Here is a 14,428-nt window from a genome sequence, read left to right as displayed (position 1 = left end):
TAAAGGTCGAAACTAGTCTGGGTAGCGGCCCTTCCCTTAATGCATAACATTATACATATCTGCAAGGAGATGTGTTTTGCATTATGGGAGATACTGAGATAGGAATGATGTTAGCTTGCTCCACCTTTGCAACGAGTTGCCTGGTGTTGTACTACCTTACCTCAGTCCTGAAGATACTTTCAGGCGCAAACTTTGTTTGCTCACACTTGGATAAAGGATTAAACTAAATTTATTATAGTCTAACCAAGTGAAAAATAAACTTTCAACTGCAGAAGAAGAAGAAGAAGATTTGACAGGGTGCCACATGATAAGCCGATATTTAAGTTACAGCACATGGGTTTAAATGTTGGGTTAGTCAACTGGATTCAGGATTGGCTGTCTGATAGGTATCAGAGAGTTGTGTATGGTAGAGCAATATCAAGGAGGCAGAAGGTTACAAGTGGGGTTCCACAGGGCTCAGTACTGGGACCTGTATTGTTCAACCTTTATATTAATGATATTGTCAATGGATTGCAAGGGGATATTCAGTTGTTTGCAGATGATGTGAAGCTGAGAAGGGTTATCAGTAATGGTTCAGATGTGGAAACCCTGCAAGAGGATTTGAATAAACTGATAGATGGACAAATGAAGCAAATGAATGGGGATATCAATTTACTGTAGCAAAATGTCAAGTCTTTAAGTTTGGGATCCATCGATGGGAGGCTGCATACTCGATTGGAGGAGCTGTACTGGAGGAAGTAAGGGAGACAAGAGATTTGGGAGTGATGATTGATAGAAAAACTGAAATTCGGGGAGTATATTGCAAAGTTGGTAAAGGAAACCCAGAGGACTGCTGCAATACTGAGAAGAACGCTGACCTGCAGAGATAAAAGAGTTATCATTCTCTTGAATAAGACCCTGATCAGACCACACTTAGACTATTGTTCTCAAATTTGGTCTCCAGGATTTGAAGGGGGATAAATTCTGTACCCTATGGAAAGGGTACAGAGGCAGATAACAAAGATGGTTTCAGGACTGTACAATGTTAGTTATGAGGATTGGCTGAGGGAATGTGGACTGCAGAATTTGGTGAATAAAAGGAGAGGTGATATGATAGAGACTTTTAAACTGTTAAGAGGCAGTTATAGGGTGGACATTGGGGGAGTTCTTTCGCTTGGTGGAACAGTGGGAATTAGCAATGACAAGGGGGCCCATCCCTGGAAGTTACGAAAGTAAGCTGTGGGCAAGAGGGTGAGGAGTGGTTTCTTTGCATGGAGGGTGGTTGAACCGTGGGATGCATTGCCTGAGAGAGAGTGGTGAGAGCAAGAACGGTCAATGAGTTCAAGGAGTGGTATGACAGACTGTGTTTCCTAAGAAAGACCTCCCACGATGAGTCTCTTGACTCCATGGAGGCCTGAATAATAATAATAATAAAATTTGATGTCTTGATTAGGGGATGTGAATATAATCAAAAGTGTGGGGAGTGAGATGAGCTTATTCTTAAAAGAAAAAAAAAAGCAGATTGTGTTTTCATGGAACTGTAGTTCACCAGATTAGCTTCACTCCACTGGAGAACATCATGGAAATCCTTGTTTAATACATCAAACTGGAAGATCTTAATGTATGATTGATATTCATTGGAGCAATAGAAGATTTGCTGGATGAAAAGAAAAAACGGAGTATGCTTTTGTCAATTAAATTATATTCTTTGTCTAAGTGTTTAATTCTTTATCTAAGTGTAAGCAAACAAAGTTTGCACATGAAGTGTTTTCATGGCAAGGTTACTCATATGTAGAGGCTGTTGCCTTCAAGTCAACTATACTCATAATGCATACACTTAGTAAGCAAACTTTGTTTGTTTATATTTGGGTAAAGAATTAAACAAGAATATAATTTCTAAGCAAGCATAATTTAAATCCATGTTTAAATTTCCATAGATGTTGCTGTTGTTCATGTCCAAGAGTGTTTGACCAAATGATCAGTGTTTTCCCAGTTGACCAAATCTGTGCAAAGTAATCCATATGTGGCATAATCAAGGCCTTATTCAATGGAACTAAAATCTCCTTACTTCTACAAATCAGTGTCCTTTTCATCATTGCCATAATTCATTGTTGTAATCACAATTTTGGTAATGTGTCCTCTAAATTTAGATCCTCATCCAACATCACCCAAAGATCTCTTATTTCCTCCAACTCCAACAATATATCACCACCAAGAGCAAATTCTACATCACATCTTTGTTGTCCAAATTTTAACACCTTACATTTCAACAACATTGAACTGGCATCCCCCCCCAATCTCCCATACCCATTCACTTAGTCTATTCAAGTCTTCTTATAAGGCAAAACAACATCTACTCGATTCCTAGTTCTTCACAATTTTGTATCATCTGCAAACAACTAAATATCCCCATTCAAATCTTTCCCAATATTATTAACATACAGGTTAAACAGCAATGGCCTTAAAACAGACCCCCCCCCTCAAAGCACACAGCACTAATAACTTTCCTCTTCCTGGATATTGCCCCCCCCCCCATACACAACTTGCTGATATATGATTGATAGCCAATCTCCAATCCAATGTACTAGTTTAATATCCAACTCCATCTGCTCTAGTTTGATTATCAACTTATCATGTAGTAATCTATCAAAAGCCTTTGCAAAATGAAAGTATATCTTGTGTGTCCCTTGTCTTCCTTGTCCAACAGCTGTCTCACCTTATTATTATTATTATTCAGGCCTCCATGGAGTCAAAAGACTAATCGTGGGAAGTACTTCCTAAGAAAAACAAAGTCTATCATACCACTCCTTAAACTCATTGACCGTTCTCACTCCCACCACGACATCAGGTAATGCATTCCACGGTTCAACCACCCTCCACATAAAAAAAAACCACTCCTTACCTTCTTGCTCACAGTTTCCTTTCGTAACTTCCAGGGATGGCCTCTTGTCATCACTCCTTCCCACTGTTCAACCAAGCGAAAGAACACCCCGGTGTCAACCCTGTAACCACCTCTCAACAGTTTAAAAGTCTCAATCATATCACCCCCCCTCCTTCTTCTATCCACCAAACTCTGCAGTCCATATTCCCTAAGCCGATCCTCATAACTATGCTTGTACAGTCCTAAAACCATCTTTGTCATCCGTCTTTGTATCCCTTCCACAGTTAACTTATCCCCTTCAAATCCTGAGGACCAAATCTGAGAACAATAGTCCAAGTGTGGTCTGATCAGAGACTTATACAACGGAATGATAACCCTCTTATCTCTGCAGATCAGTGTCCTTCTCATAACTGCAGCAATCCTCTGTGTTACCTTCACCACCTTTGCAATATGTCCCCTAAACTTCAGGTTTCTATCAAACATCAACCCCAGATCTCTTGTCTCCCCTACTTCCTCCAGTATAACTACTCCCATACAGTATGCAGCATCCCATCGATGTTTCCCAAACCTCAAGACCCTACATTTTGCTGCATTAAACTGACACCCCCATTCATTTGCCCATCTATCTAGCTTATTTAAATCCTCTTGCAGGGTTTCCACGTCTGAACCATTACTGATAACCCTTCCCAGCTTCGCATCATCCGCAAACAACAGAATATCCCCTTGCAATCCACTGGCAATGTCATTGATATAAAGGTTAAACAATATAGGTCCTAGTACTGAGCCCACTTGTAACCCTCTGCCTCCTTGAAACTGCTCCACCATACACAACTCTCTGATACCTATCAGACAGCCAATCCTGAATCCAGTTGACCAATCTGACATCCAGACCCATGTGCTGCAACTTAAATATCAGCTTATCATGTGGCACCCTGTCAAATGCCTTCGCTAAGTCTAAGAAAATTGCAGTATATGCCTTTCCCTCATCTAATGTTCTTGTAACTTTATTATAAAAGGCTAGCATATTGCTAAAACAAGAGCGCCCTTTCACAAATCCATGTTGACTCTCACAGATAACATTACCCTCATCTGCCCAATGCTGTATACAGTCCCTCACTACTTTCTCCAAGATCTTAACAACTACTGATGACACACACACTGGCCTATAATTAGACACTTCCAGTCTGTTACCACTCATGCAATGGCACTATCATACCTTCCTTCCATTCCCTGGGCACCTTTGCCGAAGCCAGACTTTCATTGAAAAGCCAGGTTAAAGGCACTGTCAGTTCCCTAGCACATTCTCTCAAAACTCATGGTGAAATACCATCCAGTCCCACAGCTTTACTGACATCCAGAGTACTCAGTATCTGAAACACACTTTCCTCCTGTACCTCTAAACCTCGAACCTGCCCTATCCCTCTAGCATTAAAACTGACTCCTCTAGGATGAAATACTCGAATAAAGTGTTCATTGAACAATTCCACTATGTCCTCTGCATCAGTCACTCTATTCCCATTTTTATCCCACAATATCATTCTTCCACAGTCATTTCTCTCCTACTGGCCACATAGCTAAAAAATTCCCTAGGATTTTCTTTGGATCTTAGGGCCAATCTCCTCTCATATTCCAGTTTTGCTTTCCTTACCACACTAGTCACTCTTCTGGCCTGTGTCTGATATTCTTCATGCATCTTCTCTTCACCTGTCTTCTTATATCTCTTCTATAGCCTCATGATGTTTGGTTCTTCAGGAGAATTTGAATAAGATGAAAAGGAGAGTGAATGAATGAATGGAAATGTCACATTAAAGCAACTGAGCATATGGTTCTGAACTTTAGGAGCTGGGAATGGAAGATTACATACTCTATTAGTGGAAGGATACTGGATGAAGCAGGGAATGCAGGGGATTTTGTATGATGCTGAATAGAAATATGAAATTCAGTGATCGTAGTGCAACAATCTTTTAAGTTGCAGTATTGCAGCAGTCTTCTATAAGGATGTGTGGCTCCATTGCATAAGGCCCTTATTATACCACATTAGCCCGATTGTATAACAAGTGGCTGTCATATAACAGCCACTTGTTATATGACAATACAGGCAGTCTCCGGGTTACGGACGACAACTTACGGTGTTCCATACTTATGAACAGGCTCCCAAGCCTCCCCATAAGAATAATTAATAATTAAATTAATAATTCAGGAACTAGTTTCTTTCATGCATGTAAACAAACCCGCACTTCACCACATTATAAAAGCAGCTCTTTCTGTTATTTGGAAGTCAAATTTAAGGGCCTGGGTCACATTTGCCATGCTTGAAGATTGGTTCTTGAACTGTTTTATTCCTGCTGTGGAATGTTATTGTTCATAAAAGAAAATTCCCTTTAAAATTCTGCTTGTGCTGGACAATGCTCCTGGAAATCCAACATCTTTCGATGACCTTCATCCTAATGTAAAGATCGTATTTTTACTACCCAACACTACATCGTTACTACAGCCAATGGACCAGGGAGTCATTTCTGCATTTAAAGCTTATTACTTGTGGCGTACATTCCCGCAAGCAGTCAGGGCTATGGAAGATGATATGATGGCCTTGAGAGAGTTCTGAAAGAATTATAACGTTCATGATGCCATCAAAAACATTGCTGATTCTTGGGAGGAAGTTACGCAATCAACAATTAAAGGAGTGTGGAACAAGCTGCCCTCAATTCTGTGATGATTTCTGTGTGTCTTTACATGTAAACAGAAGACATTGCCGAAGCCAGAAAAGCTGTAGTGGACAGTGCCAATGCCCTGCAATTGGATATCAATGAAAATGATGTCACTATCCTACTAGAGACCCATTCACAAGAATTAACCAATGAAGACCTTATGGAGAAAGAGAAGCAGCTGATAGACACACAAGAATATGAAGAATCAGAAGATACAGAGCCAAGAAAGTTTACGAGAAAAGAATTAGCTGAAGCCTTTTGTCTCACTGCTAAACTTGAGGAGCAATATCCTAATATTCAGCAGTTTACAAAAGTTTACCATGCAATCAGTGAGAACATCAGTTGCTGAAAGGCCATTTATGATGAAAGATAGAAAGAAGCTGTACAAACAACCCTAGATACCTTTTTTTTTTTTTTCAAGAAACCAACTTCAGTGGTAAGCTCCCCTCTTTCCAGAAACAGAATCAAATCCTGATTCTCCAGCATCATCTTCCGATTAATGTTAGCCTATCTTCTTGCCTCAGAAATGTCCCTTCCAGTAAGCAAGACATTGATGCAACCTTTAATATTCTTTTTTGAAATTTCCCCTATCTCCTATCAAAACTTTTTGTGAGTTTGTTTTAATGTTCTGTTTGTTTGAATTAAAAGAAAGGGCACAATAGTTTCTGTAACTTATTATTACAGTACAGGGGTAATATTATTATTACAGTATTACACTGTATTATTATTGCCACATATGAGCCATTATAGTATTATTATTATTATTATTATTGCTGCATATGCGCTGTTCATCAGGGATCCAAGTTACGTACAAATCCGACTTAAAGACGTTCTCAGGAACGTATCTTGGTCGTAACCCAGGGACTGCCTGTATAAAAAAGATTGTTGCATTACATGTGGATATTTGCAAATCTAGATATACACTACAATATATTGCAATCATGCAATATATATGACTATAATAGAGTACAGTTGCCAACTGCAATATTATTATTATTATTTGATAACCTCTATGGAGTCAACAGACTCATCTTGGGAGGCCCACTCAACCAGCAACATATATATCATAATGAGCTATGAAGTTATTTATGCTATCTGCACTCCCAACATACTCAGACAATGCATTCCACTCACTAACAACTCTCTATGTAAAAAATCTACTTCTCACACCCTCTACCTAACTTTGCATCATCGGCAAATATTTGAAGCTCTCCATCAATTCACAATGAAATATTATTAACAAATAAGTTAAACAGTAGGGGCCCAAAAACAGAGCCCTGAGTCTTGCCACTGGTCACGATGCTTTTCTGAGACATGGCTCCATCGCATACAACTTGCTGGTATCATTCAGAAAGCCAATCTCCAATCTATCTAACCATTATACTATTTATTCCTAGTTTCTGGACTTGTACATCAACTTATTATTATTATTATTATTACGAGAGACCTCCAGGGAGTCAGAGACTCATCGAGGGGAGGGCACATACTACACACGCCAGCTATCATACTTATTCTTGAATTCATTCACACTGCTTGCGCTCACAACATCCAATGGCAATCCATTCCAATCACACACCACCCTCTGAGAGAAAAATCTAGCCCTTACACACTTTTTGGCACCCTTCATTCTCAGCTTCCAAGGATGCCCTCTCGTTCTTTCCCCACCCTCCATAAATTGAATAATCCCATCAATTGAAATCCTGTGTGACCCTTTCAGCAGTTTATAAGTCCCAATCATATCACCCCTCTTTCTCCTGTTTCCCCACTTTCTACAAATTCTCAACCTGTCTTCATAATCAGCATTCCACAATCCTGATATCATTTTTAACACTCGCTTTTGTACTCTCTCTCCAATATATCAGAATCATATCGGAAACCAGGAGACCAGACCTGCACGCAATAGTCCAAGTGAGGTCTTATCAATGCCTTGTAAAGAGGCAAAATAACATCCTTATCTTTACATGTGAACATTCGTTTGAGCATTGCAATTATCTTTTGAGTTGTATTTGCAATCTTTGATAGATTATCATGTGGTAATCTATCAAATGCTTTGGCAAAGTCCAAGAATATCACTGTATATGATTCTCCCTTATTCAACACATTCATCACCTTATCATAAAATATAAGCAGATTGCTAAAACAAGACCTGCTCTTCACAAAATCATGCTGACCATCACAGAGAATCTTATGTCGATTAATCCAATCCTGTATTCTATTTCTAATCAAGTTTTCCAATACTTTGATCAAAACTGCAGATATACAAATTGGTCTATAATTGGAAACTTCTGTTCTCAAACCATGCTTGTGGAGAGGTATATTATTTTGCCTTCTTTGCACCATTGGGAATCTTCCCCACTGCAAGACTTTCATTACATAATCAGGACAAGGGTGTCGCTAACTCTTTTGCACATTCTTTAAAAATACATATGGTGATATGCCAACTGTTCCCACAGTCTTATTAACATCTAACTCAAGCAACACTTGATACACCTCTGATTATTTCACCTTTAATTCTCCTAATTCTTGCTTCCCTTCTACATGTTGCACAACATCATTCACAACCTTATGATATACACTGATGAAGTGTTTATTAAATAATTCCACTATATCATTTGCTGTGGTTACTCTGTTACCATACCTATCCACCAGTATCAACCTGTCATAATATAAAGCTTATTGCAACTTCCCTTAAAGAAACCTTCTGACCTCATAAAGAAACTTACTGTTATCAACCCACTCCTTCATCCCTCACCAACCTCTCTAATACCATAATTATCACTCCAGATACAAAGACTAGCCTGTAATTTGAAGATTCAGTTTTATCATCCACCTTTTTACCATGAAGCAATTTTATCCCTCTTTTTAACAGGGAAGATTCAAAAAGAATGTACCCTTTAACAAAGAAGCTCTTCTTAAAATAGGCACCTTCAACTCCCTTCAGTATGTCCTTAAAAGATGCAGTCATGTGTTATCAAGCCCTCACTGCCTAATGAATGAGTTTTATTATTATTACATGATGACTCTAAGGGCTCACTGTACTCTACATAACCTACTATCTCCAATATTTAATTCTCCATCTGAATACTTCAAGTGAGCAAGAGATGTATGAGGAATTGACCAAACTTGATGTTAATAAAGCTATGGGACTTGATAATATATCACCATGTATTTAAATTAAGGGGATATTAAATCCCACATAGTTTTAAAACCGAATAAGAAACTCAAAGATTGGAATCAGAGAGTTTCTTGCCGAATATAGTAAACTATAAAGTATCAGCAACCACTGGCGTGAGCAAATGCAAGTGACCCTAGCACATAGTGCAATACCGGAAGACTCGCAGCAAAGTCGGTAAATTCTGATCGCTATTCTTAGGTATTTTCCATAATGTAAAAACACATTTCCTAGGAAATATATGCTGTTACTACATTATGATAGGGAGGTCACTACCCAGACCAGTTTCAGCCTTTTTTGAGGCTTCATCAGTGAGTAGGTAGCTAGACCTAATACCAAAGTGTATAGAGAAAAGAACTTATATACTCTGCGATACGAATTTCCAAACAGGTGCAACCATTAAGTTACTTAAGTATAAAGAGCTAATAAGCTTCATTTCGGCAATGAAAACATTATTTAAATTAAGGGGATATTAACTACTCACTGATGAAGCCTCAAAAAAGGCTGAAACCGGTCTAGGTAGTGACCTCCCTACCATAATGTAATAACAGCATACATTTCCTAGGAAATGTGTTTTTACATTATGGAAAATACCTAAGAATAGCGATCAGAATTTACCGACTTTGCTGCGAGTCTTCCGGTATTGCACTACGTGCTAGGGTCACTTGCATTTGCTCACAGCAGTGGTCGCTGATACTTTATAGTTTACTATATTCGGCAAGAAACTCTCTGATTCCAATCTTTGAGTTTCTTATTCGGTTTTAAAACTATGTGGGATTTAATATCCCCTTAATTTAAATAATGTTTTCATTGCTGAAATGAAGCTTATTAGCTCTTTATACTTAAGTAAATATCACCATGTATTTGAAGGAACGTGACAGGGAGTTGACATCTGCCTTGACATTTTTTTTTAATATGAGTCCTGTACTGAGTCAAGTTCCAAAGGAGTGGAAGGAGGGCAAGATTGAACTGCCTATAAAGGAGGTGATACAAATCAAGCATCAAATTATAGGCCCATCTGTGCATCAGGTGTTGTAGTTAAGTTGTTGGAGAAGCTAGTGAGAACTAGGATCCAAAAGTGGATTGACAACAATGGAATTATCTCTGATGGACAGTATGGATTTGCTAAAGGGAGGTCATGTTTTAGTACTCTACTTACTTATTACAATAAGGTGACAGAGGAGAGGGATACGCAGTAGTATACTTAGATTTTCGCAAAGGCTTTTGATAGATTACTGCATGATAAGTTGATAGTCAAACTAGAGTGAATTGGGCTGGATATTAGCTTAGTGCACTAGATCATAGACTGGCTATCTAATAGGAGTCAGCAAGTTGTTTGTGTGTGTGGAGGGGGGGAGCAATATCTAGGAAGAGGCAAGTCACTAGTGGTGAGTCTCAAGGGTCTGTTTTAGAGCCATCGCTGTTTAGCCTGTATGTTAATGATATTGACAAAGATTTGGATGGGGATATTCAGTTGTTTGCAGATGATGCAAAGTTGGGATAAACTATGAAGAGTAGAGAAGATGTTGTGGCCTTACAAGAAAACTTGAATAAACTGAACCATGCAATTTATTGCATCATCTTTCATCCCCATTTCCGTGCCCATTCAAGTTTTCTTGAATGGGCATGGAAATGGGGCACAAGTTCAATGTTGTAAAATGTAAGGTTTTAAAATTTGGGAAACAAAGGTGGGATGTAGATTTATGCTTGCTGAGGATATATTGTTGGAGGTGGAGGAAATAAGAGACCTTGGGGATTGATGGTGGATAAAGATCTAAAATTTAGGGGAAACATTTCCAAAATTGTGAGGAGAACACAAAGAATTCTGGGAATGATGCAGAGGACACTGACTTGTAGAAGTAATGAAATTCTTGTTCCATTGTATAAGGCTTTGATTAGGCCACACATGGACTTCTGTGCACAGATTTGGTCACATGGTTTTCAAAAGGATGAAGAGATTTTGGAAAGGGTATAGAGACAATTTACTAAGGTAGTTTCAGATGTTTGGAATGTTGAATATGAGGAAAGGTTGAGAAGGTGCAATTTACAGAGTCTAGTGTAGGAGGAAGAGGAATGATATGATAGAAACCTACAAGTTAGTAAGGAGTTGTTATAGGATTAATGTTGGAAAGGTTTTTACAGCAAATGGTGGGAGATCAGGGGGAGAACCAGAGGACATCCCTGGAAGCTGTATACGAAGGGTGTGAGCAGGGGAGTGAGAAGCAGGTTTTTTTGCATGCAGAGTTGTGAATGATTGGAATACCTTACCTGAGAGTGTGGTGTCTGTAGAGAATTTGAGTGTGTTTCAAGCATGGTATAATGAGCTGTATATATGACAAAAGGACCTCCTAGATGAGTCTTTGACTCCATGGGGTCTAGGGATAATAATAATGATAATAAATTTTAACATCCTCCATTCCATTACCTCAAAGATCTCCTGCTCATTTATAGCTCTTTATCCAGCAATTTATCATTACTCAAGATGTGTGCAAAATTACATTCAGCAGCTTGAAAAACAGTAATGAAATGTTCATTGTATTAGGGTTTGCCTGCTGGTAAATTGAAAGTACAATTACTTTGGTATTGTACCAGAAGTCAGCTGAAGCCATTTAAGCATTAGTTTACTAAGGATCTAGTTATTTGAAGATCAAAAATTGCGAGAGGGAGATAGAGATGAGTATGTATATACACCATCTACCAATGACTGTCCAGATACTTTAGTAATTTACAGTTGATGCCACAGGTGAACCCTAATATCGTATGTTCACCTTTGGCTTAGATCACCTCCTGCACCTTTTGAGGCAGGCTTTCCATCAATGTGCAGCAGACAGGTGGAATTGGTCTCAATTCCTCCATCAAAGCAGCACTGAGTTCAGTGACAAATTGAGGACGTGCTGCTCTGGACCACAATCACTATCCAATTCATTCCCAGGTGTTCGATAGGGGGTTGGGGGTCTCTGTACAGACTAGGCAAGTCATTTAACATCCATCTCTTCATACCAATCCACAACAGCTGCAGCTTTGATATTCTGTTCCCAGAATATCAAAGTACTGAGCTGCCTTCAGACAACGACCAGTGATCACACTCCAAACCAGCTAAATGCACCCCACACCATTATTCCTCCACCGCCAAATTCTACTGTGGGTACAACACACACTGTGGTAACAAGTATTCACCAGGCTGCCTCCACATCCTGCCATCAGACTGGAAACAGGTGAACCTTGATTCATTGCTCAAGAATGTTTTCCACTAGTCAATTGGCCAGTTCACACATTCTTTGCACCACCTGGCAAGATGGCCAGGAGAGCCATCTTGTTCGTTGTTGTGATGTTCGGCTTGTGTGCCGCTGATCTACCATGGAAACCCAGTATGTGACGTTCTTTCCATACAGTATTAGCTTTCATCATGGTGTTACTGGTGCTCTGGCACTCATCACAGATGGACTGTGCCAATTTTTGCATGCCACCCATTTTAACAGCCTCCTGTCCCAGTCAGTCAGTCATTTATGGCAGCAGCCCTAGGTGTTTTCCTGCATTAGTGATGCCAGAACATCTCCATTCGTTGATTGCATTGCCAACCATTAATTTTGGATGCTCCAGTTGAGTGGCAATAGCACGCATGGATTTGCCACCAATGTGACAGCCCACGATGACACCCCTCTCGAAGTCACTGAGTTCACATTGTGTTGTCATACCATCTGTATTCAACTGCTACAATGAAATACTGCTTCCTACTAGCTATCTGTACACCAGTTGTTACATTATTAACAAACCTGGAATGTTCCACAACTTCAAATAACAGGGATGTCTGGACAATTATTGGTAGATAGGGCACATACTATATAACCTCTACAGTGGGTCTATATTCATCATTTCCATCAGATATCATTGCCACTCTCTGATGCCCCCCCTCCCAACTCAAGTCATACATTACTATGACAGTGTAATACACTATCATGTCACCACTAGTTTTCCATCACCCATTCTCCCTCAAAACTGACCCACTCAACCTATATCTGAACAGCTCTCATTATTATTATGTGACACCTCCAGGGAGTCCAAAGACTCATTGAGGGAGAGTGTGCTAACAGCATCGAACGATTGAGCTCCTTCCAACTACTAACTGCACTCGAACTTGCTTAACGTTTTGCATGAGCCATTAGTAGCAGAGGCTCTACCAATGCTAACTACTGCTGTAAATGCATCAGTTTTCATTCATTTAATAAAACTGTTCAATCTAAATTCGATTAATAATAATCACTACTTCAATGATACTGCATGGATGGTTTTAATATTCAGTTTTTAGGTGTAAAAATTTAAGATAATTTAAGACAATGTCTGAAGAATATATATGTAAGATAATACAAGCTTGCTATCTTTACTAAGATAATTTGTCTAAATAATAATTTAGATAACTTCAGTAATGAATGTTTAGTTTTTGATTTTGTTCTGTAATTTTTCGTGCTTGTGAAGTCACATTGTTTTCAATATTTTGTGTCTAATAATATATTATTATTATAATATATTAATTAAATATTATATTATAATATATTATTTAATTTGGAAACAGTCAGCATTTTAAACAGATTATCTTATAAGAAACACGCTAAAGCTTTAATGATGTGCCATATCAAACACACACACAAAATATAACTCCCACAGTCAAAACGTATTACAACCGAGTTACACCAAAAGGCCAAAGTTGTTACTCGTTTGTTAGCAACATAATACAAATACCTTTTAAGAAGGATGATGGCACAGTATCACATCATTAGTAATATCAGTAATAATTACCCTTTTCAGCTTTATCTGCTGTAATGTTTTGAGCTTTTAACCTCTGATCAAGAATATACATCATTTCACCACTTAAATTAATGAATACAACTGGTAACACCCGGAGAGACATATTAATTTAACAGTAAAATTCAGGGCAATTTTTAAGATTACGATCTTTAGCAAGAAAAGGAAAGAAACAGTTCTCTGTAATTGCACTGCTACATAATCGATAGCACTGATTTTACTATTACTAATTCTAAGATATGTATGCGGTAAAACAATCGAGTAGTATTAAAAAATTTATATATCCAATCGAAAGACGCACGGACGAGAAAATATTCTGTACATATATATATATATACATATGTAATTTAACTGATACTGAGAGGAAAGCCAACGTATTTAATTTAGCCGAAACATTGCATTTAACAAACTTTAGACCAACAGATTTCAACGTTTGGCAAAATATCAAATGTTGTAACCTAACGACATGTTACGGGTATACGGTATTTGAAAGACAGTACTCAAGGATGTAGTAAAATGTTATTTTCTTTCTTTTTTTTTTTAATGAATTAAAAAAAATACAATGAATTAACACAGTGATTGTAATAATAAAAATTATTTCAAAACAGGTGTGATTAGATATTTGCAACATTATATTTAATTTATTAACAACGATGGCATGAGACCGGAACTGCCACCTGGCCTAAAATCCATGTTAGGAAGGTAGAAGACAGCAGATATATATTTCATGATATTTGCCGTAGACTCGGAGCTTAACCTATTTTTTGTGCTACAAAGAGTGTTCTCCCCAGAAAACGGTAAAAAAAAACGCTAAAATACAGATTTTGAAAAAAACAAAAAGAAAATAATAATAAAAAAATAAGCTAACGCCTTTTTTTTATTCTCGTA

General features: G+C 38.2%; 1 protein-coding gene across 2 annotated transcripts in view; it reads right to left on the bottom strand.

Annotated features, from left to right (window-relative positions):
* Positions 1-13,965, bottom strand: part of OSCP1 (Organic solute carrier partner 1) — a 179,864-nt gene extending 165,899 nt beyond the window's left edge. For both annotated transcript variants that reach the window (XM_090402712.1, XM_090402713.1), the window contains exon 1: positions 13,535-13,965. In XM_090402712.1, the coding sequence (XP_090258838.1) occupies positions 13,535-13,646 (112 nt within the window). In that variant the 5' untranslated portion in view covers positions 13,647-13,965. The remainder of the gene's footprint in view (positions 1-13,534) is intronic.
* Positions 13,966-14,428: the final 463 nt, after the last annotated feature.

The sequence above is a fragment of the Typopeltis vanoorti genome, chromosome 13 (genome assembly GCF_054136105.1).
Source record: "Typopeltis vanoorti isolate ZY-2024b chromosome 13, IOZ_Tvanoo_1.0, whole genome shotgun sequence".
NCBI classification, from domain to species: domain Eukaryota; kingdom Metazoa; phylum Arthropoda; class Arachnida; order Uropygi; family Thelyphonidae; genus Typopeltis; species Typopeltis vanoorti.
The sequence above is the reverse complement of the archived record's forward strand: the minus strand, read 5'-3'. Positions and strand labels throughout refer to the sequence as shown.